This window comes from Colias philodice, chromosome 24, assembly GCF_061535455.1.
Source record: "Colias philodice isolate Cphi_HAF_F1 chromosome 24, ilColPhil1 Martin Lab GWU primary, whole genome shotgun sequence".
Lineage (NCBI taxonomy): Eukaryota > Metazoa > Arthropoda > Insecta > Lepidoptera > Pieridae > Colias > Colias philodice.
The window spans coordinates 876,706-890,719 of NC_143109.1; the positions used below are offsets into that span (position 1 = coordinate 876,706).

General features: G+C 32.7%; 1 protein-coding gene across 1 annotated transcript in view; it reads left to right on the forward strand.

Moving 5' to 3' along the window:
* Positions 1–14,014, forward strand: part of LOC149477596 (muscle calcium channel subunit alpha-1-like) — an 81,912-nt gene that overhangs the window by 36,613 nt on the left and 31,285 nt on the right. Inside the window, exons 4-11 of the mRNA XM_089710441.1 lie at positions 3,466–3,571; positions 4,144–4,283; positions 4,812–4,918; positions 6,825–6,977; positions 10,999–11,195; positions 11,706–11,809; positions 12,467–12,645; positions 13,372–13,475. Coding sequence (XP_089566567.1) covers positions 3,466–3,571; positions 4,144–4,283; positions 4,812–4,918; positions 6,825–6,977; positions 10,999–11,195; positions 11,706–11,809; positions 12,467–12,645; positions 13,372–13,475 — 1,090 coding nt within the window. The remainder of the gene's footprint in view (positions 1–3,465; positions 3,572–4,143; positions 4,284–4,811; positions 4,919–6,824; positions 6,978–10,998; positions 11,196–11,705; positions 11,810–12,466; positions 12,646–13,371; positions 13,476–14,014) is intronic.

Consider the following 14,014-nt stretch of genomic DNA (forward strand, 5'->3'; position numbering starts at 1 on the left):
TTGAAAATAAATTGTAATTTTTTAAATTGTTAAATAAAATTTATATCATCCGAGCATTTTCAACTGCTGCTGCTGTTAAGATATGAATAGGTATATAAAATCATAACTTAAAATTAGCTGGTAGAGCTTTTGACAATTTTACCAATTATGTTGTCTAAGGCCGCCTTTCCATCTGCAAGAAAACTTCACCAAGAAATGTCCGACAGTCTGTCTGACAGCAGCTTGCAAGTCTAATTCCGCGTTTCCACCTGCAAGTATAGTTTTCTTGCAGATGGAAAGGCGCCCTTAGTAATAAGTTATATACTTGTTGTATATAACAACTTATTACTTATTAGGCAAATACTATAAACTATTTCAACAAACTGAAGCCACTTTGAATAAACGACAGAAAAAGAACATTTTTCAAATACCTACCAACCAAAAACCTATAAAAATATGTTAAACGACATTGGCATACAATAGGAATAAAGACAATCTCACGAACTATTTTAAATGAACTGCATATAATATGTTTGACAACAAAGGTATTTCCTGATACCGTCCAAATATTTGTGCCATTCATAATATGTATTGGCGGGTCGCCAGGCCTTTATTGCGTGTTTATTTTTTATAAGGTTCTTGATCTTTGAATGTCGTGACTTGTTTCTGGTATCTACATATAGTAGGGTTAAAACAGGGTACATTTTAGATATCTACGGGTGCAAATTTGTACTCAAAGTTTGTTAAAAAGGTAGATGCTTTATATATTTTATCGCTAATAAACAATTTAATGACTTATTTGTGCTCATTCAGGTGTTGTTAGATACTGTATCAAAAAAGAAATGAACTTTACACGAAATACTTCAAAATTGTTATAGTGGAAAATGAAAATAATTTTTTGGTTACCTTCTCAATTTATGTTAAGACGAAACCTATCATCTAAGCCTATCATCAATAAAATTTATAAAACCTATTTAACGGAATTTCAGTTTTGTAATCGGCAATTTAGTAGTCTGTGCTTTCTGAATTAAAGGTGCGCATTCACTAGGCAACAAAGTGACGGATATAACGAAGATATTTCAATACTAATGTGAAATAGAAAATAGACGCCGCCCACGCTGATTACACTATACGCTTATTATTAATGACAGATATATCGGAATTATTAATAAAATATTTAAGATTGATATCTAAATTTTGGAATTATCGATCCTTGTGATGAGAAAGAAATGACTTATAAATGTCAACTAATTCGTTGATTTTAATGTTTGTTTTTTATTCTTTAAATGTGTAATATCCTTCATTTTTTAAATTAATACATCGAGGGATATCACAAAAATATTAATATAAAAAAGAGGTCAATGTTATCTTCATAAAACCCTTAAAATAGTTGTACAAATACACATTATTTTGAAAATATTCACACAAATTGAGTATAAATTATTTGAGCCAAGATATCCACACTAGACTCGTGGCCTGTATACAGCTGATACTCACAAAACTACAAAGATGCTGATACAAAATATAAAGAAACAATTATTTATATGCAAACTCTCAAAACATAGACCAGTAGCTACATAAAAAGGCACAGATTACTAAATAGTTAAATACATAGTTAGGTAACTTAACTAATACATAGTTGTTAGTTGATCCATTTAACAGTTTCAAAATCCCTGCTTTGTAATGAACTAAATGCTTATTACCCTTGCGAGTTGCGAACCTTATTAGTTAAAGTTGGGCAATTGAAGCTACAACTAAGGATTTACCTTTATAATTTAGAATTTACCAGTAATTAGAATCCGCCCATTTAGTTCAAGAAATATCAAGGTCACGGATGAATTCTACCTATACCCGTGGCCCTGTCGTTGATGCGGCTTGACGGAACACAGTGGGGTTTTGGTCGGTAGGAATCCGACATAACCCACGGCCCCTTCCCCGGAGGCCGTGGAAGATTTCCCCACTAAAAAAAAAAAGGTACCAACGCAAAACAAACTATCGTGAAAAGCAGAAATAGCTGTTTCAAAGAATAATTTATAACTAGTCTATGAAACCAGTCATCTCATTTAGTCAGTCAGTCATTTGTCTAGTCATCATACATATTTATCTTGTTAAAATGAGATCTAACATCTGCTTATCATAACTCAATAAAACCACAACCGTTATATAAAAAATCTGCGTAATGGTGAAGTGTTTACACTTGCTAGTTATATATTATATTGTTATTACCATACGACGTAAAGCGTATAAATTATAATGTATTTGAGAAATTTATGAATACTATTCGGATATGATATATGAAGATGGAATAAATATGTAATGTTTGATATTAATACGTTGTAGGTCGGGTTCTAATACGTTTGTTGTAGAGTTTTCTACGTTCTACGTGTATCAATTTTATTTAAATACTAAGGTGTTGCATACAAGGCAAGGAAGGTACATATTGGTTGCATAATAATTATAATAAAATAAATAAATAAATATTTCGGGACAATTTTCACACACGGCACGATCTGATCCCATACTAAGATTTCGCTTGTGTTATGGAAACGATGGCTGATAAACATACATATATAATTTTAAATAAATACTTATATAGGTAATTAACACCCAGACACAGAGCAAACATCTATGTTCATCACACAAATATTTGCCCCGGGTGGGAATCGAACCCACGACCAGTGGCTTGAAAGGCAGGGTAACTACCAACCAAGCCAACCGGCCAGTCGAAAAAAAAATACATATTTATATTCGCGTTACAAGCAAACGTTGCAAAAAAATTACGTTGAACGTAAAACAATCACACAGGTAAAAGTGTTTTTTTTTTTTGTTTTTGTATAGGTAATTCCAGATAGAAGCAAATATGTATAAATATAAACTGAATACGTTTTTTATTGAGTTGTATTTCAATAAATAAACAAGCTTTGTTGGCGGCAAAAATCGAGTATTAGTTGACCAAATGGATTTATACGGATGGATGGGCTCATGCAATGTTGGCTGTTAGCCACGCTACGTTTGCCGTTTATTCACACGACATTGACTTACTATACCCTTCAAAACAAATAACCAAAATATTTTATTGCCAATTAATACACTTCTGTGTTAAGAATTTCGTACATTATGAAATTGTTCTTAAAATGCAAACAATAATGAAATTCACTTACTTATAAGAGAATACAAAATTGACGAATAATATCGATTATCAGTACATTTTAGCACTCACAACTACTCACGAGTCATAGAAATTAATACCTTTGCTATTTTTATGAGCTCTCATTAAAAATAATATGAGTAGGTACGTATTGAGAGACTTTAAAGATACACTTCATTTACTTGACGGTAGTATCTTTAAGTTTACCTACATAAAATAAACAATTAAAATATATTTTTTATCAATACCTTTGTAAATACTAAATAGACTCTATTCTACAAAAAAATATAAATTAAGTATTGTTTTATACCGTAATTAATATCCTGAACTCAGAACAGACCCTTCGAATGGATGATTTTGACGACAATTTTTGCGAACTGTATAGCGCTTGCAGTGTACACACCATACCCCAGCGGGGACTCGAACTACACTAATTGGGTTCTGGTAAGGAATATTTTTGAATATGTATTTAAACACTGTATTTAAATGAAATTTAGATATCTTGCAACAGCGAATATCAGTTACCTCAATTTTTAAACACGAGTAAATTATTTTTCTAAATAGCATGAGAGAAAAATATAGTATCTACTTAAATGAAAAAAAAAATACTCATTTTTTTTAAATACTTATTGTCGAAAACCTGCCAGTATTACGATTGATAACACGAGGAAACATTAAAAGTTCGTCTATGGTATCAGAAAAAAAAGCAACATTCGTGTTCTAAATTCAAATGTGATTCCCGCCGCGCCGTCCTTCAGAAATTTTTGAATTATATTAGATCTGTGAATTATATTTTGTAACATTATTGGCGCGCTTTTGTTTTCAATATTATTTTTGATTAACTAAAACGAGTTGCGGTTGTTTTTCATTTATATTAAAGTTAAATGTAAAATTAATAAGTGAAATTTAACTTTGACTCTGATTAGAGAAACTTTTCATGGTTTCATTTACAATTTTAAATCGTGCGTAGTGTATCAATTTTTTCCCGTTTATTGTGAGAATCTTTTTCATTATAGGAAAAAATCGAGTACATATTTCTGGTGATATTTACGGGAGAATGTGTTATGAAGATTATTGCGTATGGGTTTGTTATGCATCCAGGCTCGTACCTCAGAAACGGGTGGAATTTGCTGGATTTTACTATAGTTGTTATAGGGTAAGTTTACTTTACTGATTTTATAAACGTTTAAAATAGGCAAAACATTTGATTCATAAAAAAAGTAAAAACTTCTGAACCAAATTATTGAAATAATAATTAAATGTATTGTTAAAATATTTTATCTTTCAGTTGATCGTTAGAATTTAGCAATTAGCATACGTACAATTTGCTATGCTATTTCCTATTTTTAATTTCATCATAAGTTTGTGTTGTTAAGTTCGAAGATTTTTTAGGCAATTAGCCACAATATTACAAAAACAAGTCTATAAAGATAAAAATAACCAGTACATAGGGTAAACCAGAATCTCAGCTCAAATTCAAATCGCACATCATGATCGAATTTCTATTCTTAAAATAATTTTTTTTTTATTACATTTAATTCAGGTGACCGACAATAAATTGTATAGAATAAATAACCTTACATAACATACATGTAATAATTTACAACTATAAAAAACTATATCTTACCTACTTTTTCCTTAAATTTAGTTAGATGTATCTAATTTATTATTGTTTTAATTTTAGTATGGTAAGCACGGTGTTATCGAGTATATTCAAAGACGCGTTCGACGTAAAAGCGCTGAGAGCGTTCAGGGTGCTTCGCCCTTTGAGGCTCGTGTCGGGAGTGCCCAGTAAGTATTGTATTTTTTTTAAACTTATTAATTTGAAAAACTTCTCAGTTTAAATTTACAGTATATTATGCAATTTTAATTAGGTACTAATGCATTTTCTCTAACGATTAGGTATGTTAAATGTTCATTTATTTATTACAAAACATATAAATATTAAATACGCACGATTTTAGAAGTGAACAGTGTAAATAAATTTTCTTTACTATGTGATAATGTAAAAAAAAAGACGGGTTGCACTCCGGGAGTGCCGGCAGAAGTGAAAACTTGATTATTAACGTTGAGCATGTTTGATATCCATCCGTCTTACGCTTTTTCGATCAGTCCTGACGCGAGTTTAAGATTTTATACCCAACGCCGCTAAAGAAGTTTTCACTTCAAAAAATTATATGGATTTTCATCCGTCAGTATTTATATTAATACGATTTTTGATTCGTAAGTATATGCAATTCCAATAACAGAATAACAAACATTGAATACATTTTTATCGATGCAAAATTTACCAATTGGGGCATTTCACGCCAAGCGGACACAGATTTCAGGGTCAGGTTTCAGATTTCGATTATATTTTAGTATGTTACACATGTATATATCCTCGGTATGTATACGAAAAATTTTTGCATTTAGAAGCTTAGTTTCCAAAATACAGGTCTTTGAAGATGTCAGTAAGCGTGAGGTATGGGGGACTTTGAATGTAAATATCAGTTCAAGAAAAGTAATTTTTAAATAAATTGATGACTGAATAATATACCACATGAAATAAACTTTTTATGCTCATATTTCGAATTTTGAATTTATATTTAAATTCCTTAGAAAAATAAAAATATATTTTTCTTTGTCATTTTTTACAAACTTTGCGTATTTTTAATTTTTTTAAAGATCATTAAATAAATAGCTTATATTATGTTTAAACTTCATGCAAAGTTCTAGAGTGGTCATCGCAGGACTTTAGAATCTACATGTATTATAATGTCGAAGCGCGGCAATATCCCCATACTAGCGCTTAGTTGGTTAGCGCACCGTACTGCAGTATTTATCTCATTATAGTTAGTTAATAACACCGTTTCAGGTTTTAATAAGATTTTATAGTGGTAAATAACAAGCAAGAAAATATTACTTTAGTTTTCTTAAAAAAAAAATATTCAGTAAAGTAATATGACATTTTTACGACTTTGAATACGTATATCTCGTCAATTATTTATTTTAGCATAAAACTTATTTATAAACCTCTAATCAATTTTTAAAGACCTATCTGTTGACACTTCATTTAATTCAAATTTCTAGAATTTATTTTTTGTCCCCGTTTCTATGAATATTGCAGTGCGTCGCGCTAGGCGCTAGTATGGGGAAATTGCCGCGCTTCGACATTAGGTATATTACATGTATCTTCTAAACTTCTGCGATGACCACTCTAGAACTTTGCATGAAGTTTAAGCATAATATAAGCTATTTATTTAATGATCTTTAAAAAAATTAAAAATACGCAAAGTTTGTAAAAAATGACAAAGAAAAATATTTTTTTATTTTTCTAAGGAATTTTAATATAAATTCGAAATTCGAAATATGAGCATAAAAAGTTTATTTCATGGGGTATATTATTCAGTCATCAATTTATTTAAGAATTACTTTTCTTGAACTGATAATTACATTCAAAGTCCCCCATACCTCGCGCTTACTGACATCTTCAAAGACCTGTATTTTGGAAACTAAGCTTCTAAATGCAAAAATTTTTCGTATACATACCGAGGATATATACAGGTGTAACATACTAAAATATAACCAAAATCTGAAACCTGACCCTGAAATCTGTGTCCGCTTGGCGTGAAATGCCCCAATTACTTAACTAATTAAATTAAAAATTACTTATGAAAAAAAATATTTTCTAAAACTACCAAAACATTTCCACCAGGTCTCCAAATAGTTCTCAACTCGATCCTCAAGGCCATGGTGCCGTTACTCCACATAGCATTGCTGGTGATCTTCGTGATCATCATCTACGCCATCATCGGCCTGGAGCTGTTCTCTGGGAAGATGCACAAGTCCTGCTATAGCAGTCTTACTGGTATATTTACAATTAAACACATCTACTGATCAAAATAAAAAACAAATAAAACTTAAATTTTCTGAATATATTTCTCCCTACACGTGTTTTTAAAGAAATTAAAGTACTTAACAGTAAAATTTTCCCGGGTTTTCTAATAAAATAAAACGCTTGATCGACAGACAAGAACTACAAAAACTATATTTTAAAAACCGAACATATCAAAACCTAACACACATCTTGCTACATGTCGCTACTAAATAGTTCGTATATGAGTGATATTGTCGATATAAAATAACACCCCTACTTATCACAATATTCACTAAACAATCATATACAAAATTATTCTATACAAACTATGCCAAGAAGCAACATAAATTTATAATGTTTTGCTGAACATAAACTTTTAGTAAGAATATCAGCTGGCATATCAGCTGTTGGCAAATACAGCACCTTAACAATTTTATCTCTTACTAGATCACAACAAAAATGATATTTAATATCGATATGCTTTGTACGTTTATGAAATGCTGGATTTGCACACAGCTTCTGCGCACCTTGGTTATCATTAAATATGCAAATAGTGTACATCTTATTGGTTATTTCATATTGTAATTCCTTAAGATATAATGCTTCTCTACATGCTTCAGATAGACCAATATACTCTGATTCAGTGCTAGAGAGGGCTACACATTTCTGTTTTCTACACTCCCATGATATTACACCATCAGATAACAAAAAACACATTCCAGTATATGATCTCCTATCTTCAGAGTTAGAAGCCCAATCAGCATCTACATAGCCTGTTATTTCTGAATTACCTTCTTTACAATATTTTATTCCATAACATTTAGTTCGTTTTAAATACCTTAATACTCTTTTTGCATATTCCCAATGCTCTTTTGTGTGACAATTATTAAACTGACTTAAAAAACTTATAGAGTAACTAATATCTGGCCTAGTTAAGACTGACAAGTACATCAAACTACCAATTAGTTGTTGATAGGGCACATGACTATTTGCCCCTACTGGACCTTTATTTACATTTAATTTGACCTCCATCGGAGTATCAACAGTCTTACAATCACTTAAATTAAATCTGCTTAAAAGTTGATCAATATAAGCTTCCTGACTCAAAGTTACATATCCTTTATCTTTATTGAAGGTTACATTCATTCCAAGACATAATTTAGCTTCACCTAAGTCCTTAATGCTGAAATTATTAGATAAAATCTGTTTCAAGTTATTAGTTTCAATTATATCATTGGAAAATATAAAGAAATCGTCGACATAGACTGTCACAATGGTCTTACAATTATTAATATTCTTTGTATACATACATGGTTCTATTTTTGACCTTTTGTAACCATTACTGATCAAACAATTATCAACCTTTTTATTCCAAGCTCTAGAGGCTTGCTTAAGTCCATAAATGGCCTTTTTAAGTTTCAATACTTTATGATCTGAACTACTACTATTATAACAATCTGGCATTTTCATGTAAATGGTTTCCTCTAAATCACCATTCAAGAAAGCAGTCTTGACATCTAAATGGTGAACATCCATACCTAACTTTACAGACAATGCAAATAATAGTCGAAGGGTTGTATGTCTCACTACAGGCGAAAATGTTTCTGTGTAATCTACACCATATTTTTGGGTGAAGCCCTTTGCGACCAAACGAGCACGATAACGCACATTGTTTTCACTATCGTACTTTTTTCGTAACACCCACTTGCACTGCACTATAGTACCATCTTTTGGTACATCTACGAGTTCCCATGCACTATGATTCTCGAATGACTGTAACTCATCCTGTACTGCCGCTAACCAATGTTCTTTCTCTGGACCTTCCAAAGCTTCCTGCAAGGATATCTCATCCATGAACATGTTGTCATCTTTTATACAAGCACTTGCAAATCCATATCTGTCTGGCTGCTGCCTACGCCGGGGACCAGATATTATATTGACATTGTTCAATATAATGGAGTCTTCACTGTCTGTTGTACCAGTCTCAGAGCTATCTAATGTGTCTTCTTCACAAGGTACATATAGTTCACTGCTGTCATCTGTGTTCGAGCTCTCTGATTGTTCAAGTGAATCTTCCTGAGGTGTCAAGTCTTTTTCCTCCACTGGAACCATATTCACTTCATCTGAACAATTTTCCTGTACCTTCAGATCACTCTCTGTCTCCATCTTGACATGACCTAGACGTCGATGCCAAACTTCACTGGACACCATCACTGCAGCCGATGAACAACACTCAGGCATGTTTAGTTTATACACACCATTCAACAGACTCGCTGTAGCCACTAATACTCCTGCTTGGTTGAAAATCTGACATCCATTATTGTTGAATGAAACTTTGTTTCCTTTTGATATAAGTTGACTAACAGACAACAGATTTGTAGTCAACTTCGGCACGCATAATACATCTTCCACTGTAATATCGTATTCACAGGCATGCGTCTTTGTCGTAATCTGCACATCTCCAGTACATACTACTGGTATTTTATCTTTATTTGCCACGACAATTTCTTTGATCATAACATCTCGCGACACATTTGACAACCATTCTTCGTTCGCGGTAAGATGAACACTCGCCCCGGAGTCAATATACCAGTCACTTTTACAAAATTCACCATTCAGGAACACGGCGCTAAACGCGTTACTTCTTGTGCGTTCATTTTTATTTGTATTCGACGCATTTTTGTCCGAAAATGTACACTGATTGCGATAATGTCCTGTTTGTTTACATTTGTAGCATCTAATGACTTTTGGTTTTGACTTTGACAAGTTTGACGTCTGTTCAGTGTTACCAACATTCCGTTTCATCTTATAACTCGCAAATGCTCCACTGGAATTGGAAGCGCTACTGTCTTTGCCATTTCCACTTTCTTCCATGTCCAATAATTTTGTTTTAATGGCGTCTGATGTCAATGGTATGCCGCAATGCTCAATCGCCATTATCATAGGGGAATATTTTTCTGTTAATCCCGCTAACAAAAGCGATGCGACCCACTCATCATTGATATTAAAGCCCGTACCGCTTAATTTTTGGCTTGTTTCAATGATTTGTGTCACGTACGAAGTCATTGAAGCACTATTTTCGAGTCGTATTGAAATCAAACTCCTCAGCAAACTGATTCTTCTCGTGAATCCTGAGTCATCAAATAGGTTCTTCAATTTCTTCCACAGCTCATGTGTCGTTTGTACACTTTTTATATGCACATAAAGCGACGAATCTATTGTCATGATCAGCTTAGCTCTGGTTTTCGCGTCACCTGCTGCTCCTATTTCTGCTGGTACAGTCTCCGACTTGATGCAATCAGACAATCCCTCCAGCACCAGAAAATTCTCAGCCGCAAAAGCCCATTCGCTGTAGTTTTCACGTCCTTTCAATTTAGGCACACTAACAAGATAATTCGTCGTCATTTTCAACTAAAAAATCTGGGCCCATAACCTCTAATAAAATAAAACGCTTGATCGACAGACAAGAACTACAAAAACTATATTTTAAAAACCGAACATATCAAAACCTAACACACATCTTGCTACATGTCGCTACTAAATAGTTCGTATATGAGTGATATTGTCGATATAAAATAACAGGTTTTCTAATTAACAAGGTACAAATTCTAATATGTTGCGTAAAAGATAAGAATTTCTGAAAAAAAATCATCAGATATGCCATTGAATGCTCTGCAATTACTTGATGATAATTTGTCCGTTTTAAACGCAGCTTCGCCCGCGTGGTCAAAATAAATTTTCATAAGTAATACAAAATTCCATCTCCAATTTGGGCCCTTGTAGATTTTATCAAAACTATTTCTTAGTAACTCTGGCCCCGGAATCACAGACACAATAGAAAATCTATTGTGTCGTGGACCGATCGGGCCGTTCGGGGCTCAATGGGTTAGCTTTCTGTATTCCAAATATCAGTCCGATCGGTCCAGTAGTTTAGGGTATTGATAAATCAATAAGTCAGAAGTCCCCTTTTAGTTTTATATACATGTTAAAGATATTATACATAATCTACTAGGTGAGATAATGGACAACCCTCACCCGTGTGACACGGACAACGGTTTCAACTGTTCCTCCCTCGGCTCCGACATGGAGTGCCGCGAGGGTTGGATCGGACCCAACTTTGGGATCACCAACTTTGATAACTTCGGCTTGTCCATGTTGACCGTGTTCCAGTGCATCACGCTCGAGGGATGGACTGATGTTATGTACAATGTGAGTATGAAGAAGAATGTTAAGTCTAAAATTTTTGTATACAATGATGTTAGCTACTTAAATAATGAGAATATAGGATTACAAATCTCTATTACTAAGATGTTAAATTTTTATTTACCTATGATTTGATTGTAAATTGTTTAATGTTGACTTGCTTCAAGTGTTTGTCTAAGTACGAAAAGGAAAATAAATAAAAAACATATCGAAATGTAAAATCATCTGTTTTTGCTTATTTAGTTGTACCATTGTATAATTGGAATCTATATTTCAAATGAATAGCTCGGGATATTACTAAATTGTAATTGACAAATTAATAATGTTAATAGAATATAAGATTACTAATATTAGATTTGTGTGTTTTCAATTTAAATGCACAGTTGTTATTTAATATTTTGTATCACATTTTGCCAGATATTTGAAAGCCCTGTAATCTATAAAACTAAAAATGTCTTAAAAATGAATAATAATATGTTCCTCATTCTTTGTTAATATATTATTTTATGCTTCCAGATACAAGACGCAATGGGTAATAGTTGGGAATGGGTTTATTTCGTGTCGATGGTCATTTTGGGCGCTTTTTTCGTTATGAATCTCATTCTCGGTGTATTATCTGGGTAAGTATGTAGTATTTGCTTACGTTTAATTTAAACTGACATTTTTAAGCATTAAATAATAATTTATATGCTTACATACATTGACAATATCATTACTATATAAAAGAAATATAATAGGTCCTAGAGTGTTACCCTGTAGCATACCACATTATGAATACATGTATTCAGACGTAAATTTCACTACTCCATTTATTTTATGAAATTTAAAAATCATAATACACTACTGTGTAACCTAGATAAGTGACTTGCCAGTCAAATGTCGCACCTACTACCAACTTTTTCTATAAACATTGATGAGATACAAAGTCAAATGCCTTTGTTAAGTCAAAGAAATTTCTGTTGCAATTTTCTGAACTTTTAAATAATATATCTATACACCGTCCGTCTCTCTGTGGATAAATTTGAATTTGAATTTAAAACTTTAAAAAGTCTCTCTATATACCGTCCGTCTATATGAGGTAAAATTGAATTTGATTTTTAATTTTAATTGAATTTGAATTTTATTCAAATTACCAGTGCTGAGGTATTACACCTCAGGTTATGTATACATGAATTTATGTTTTTATTACTTTTTATAATTTATAATGCTATTGTTGTGTTTGGAATGAATGGTTTCTTTCTTTCAAATTCAATCAATTTAGTTTATATACCCACCAGAGAATTCTCCAAAGAGAGGGAGAAAGCGAAGAACCGGGGGGACTTCCAAAAGCTCCGGGAGAAACAGCAGCTGGAGGAGGACCTGAAGGGCTACCTGGACTGGATCACACAGGCGGAGTACTTGGAGCCGCTCGCTGATCAGCATGATGTAGTGGACCAGAAGCGGGACTATGGGATTGGTGAGTGTGGTGATAATGATGATGATGATGGATTTGCCGTTTTGCTGGTATTCTTCAGTCGGGATCACCAATTTGCCAGGGTTGGAGTGATGGCAATAAATAATGAGACAAGGTGTAATGTAATGTAATGTAATGTCTACATGACGACGTTATAGGTATTGTCTCTATAACGATTTACTTATTTTACATACAACATTGCTTATAAACTATGCACTATGTGCTGTAACAATCTTAATTCTTAACATATAAGTAAAACGTGTGTTAATCTATCTACGTGACAATATTACTGATACAAATATATAGTCGCTACAATGGAGGCTTTGGGGTCGCTGAAAGATTAAATTATTTGAAATTGTGTAAGGTTATAAAATACGTGGATATTATGCTGCAGCCAACTATTTTTCAGTAACATAATATACAAGTGCGCGTACTCGGCGACCAGCGGCCAGTGACCATGTAATGTAATAATAAAATAAATGTATAATTTTGCAGATATGTATGAAAATAAGTTGTTAATTGATAGCAATTGTACTGTTAAATAAATATTGTCCTGGTAGCATAACATACTTAAGATGATGGAACTTCGAATTCCAGCTCGAAGGACCAAATATTTAAGACTTAATATATTACGATAATTATTATTAATTACTACTTGTGTCCGTATTCTATCTTTGCTCTTTGTGGTTGAACCGTTTTTTATCTTTTGTTTATTTATTTTTATTTCAGGTCAAACAACGACCGACCACGACTCGACGGACCATTTAGGGATAGAAACCAATGAGCAACAGAAAGTGTCCATTGGCGAAATGTGGAAGAAGGATTTTGATAAAGTATGTGATAATCATTTTTTGTAGAAAAATGTACCTTTGCTAAGTGCTTTATTTGAGGTTTTCAAAATTATATTGATTATTTTTCCGACCCAAATATTGACCAATAGAATTGCACCATTCGACGTCACGTGGTACAACCTACATGGTATTATACTGATAATTTTTTGAAAATTTTCTCTGGTCGTTGACGTCAAACTGACAAGTTCAATTCAATTGTGAAATTATTGGCCGACATTTGGGACGGAAAAATAATCTCCCGAATACCACACGAGCTTCAAAATTATCTGGCATTTCCCTCAAGGTTCCCTGCAAACAAATAAAGTCGTCAAGTTTTTCAGGAAAAATTTTTAACCTTGACTAAAAACTTGACTCCTTCATTTGTTTGCAACGAACCTATCGGAAAATACCCGATAATTTTGAAGCTCTTGTGGTATTATAAGTGAAAAATCTTTATTTAAGACGTAATTTAACGTAAGAAAAATTGATAATAGTTTGTAATAGAGAGCAATTTATACGATATAGTCCCTACTCAATAGTCC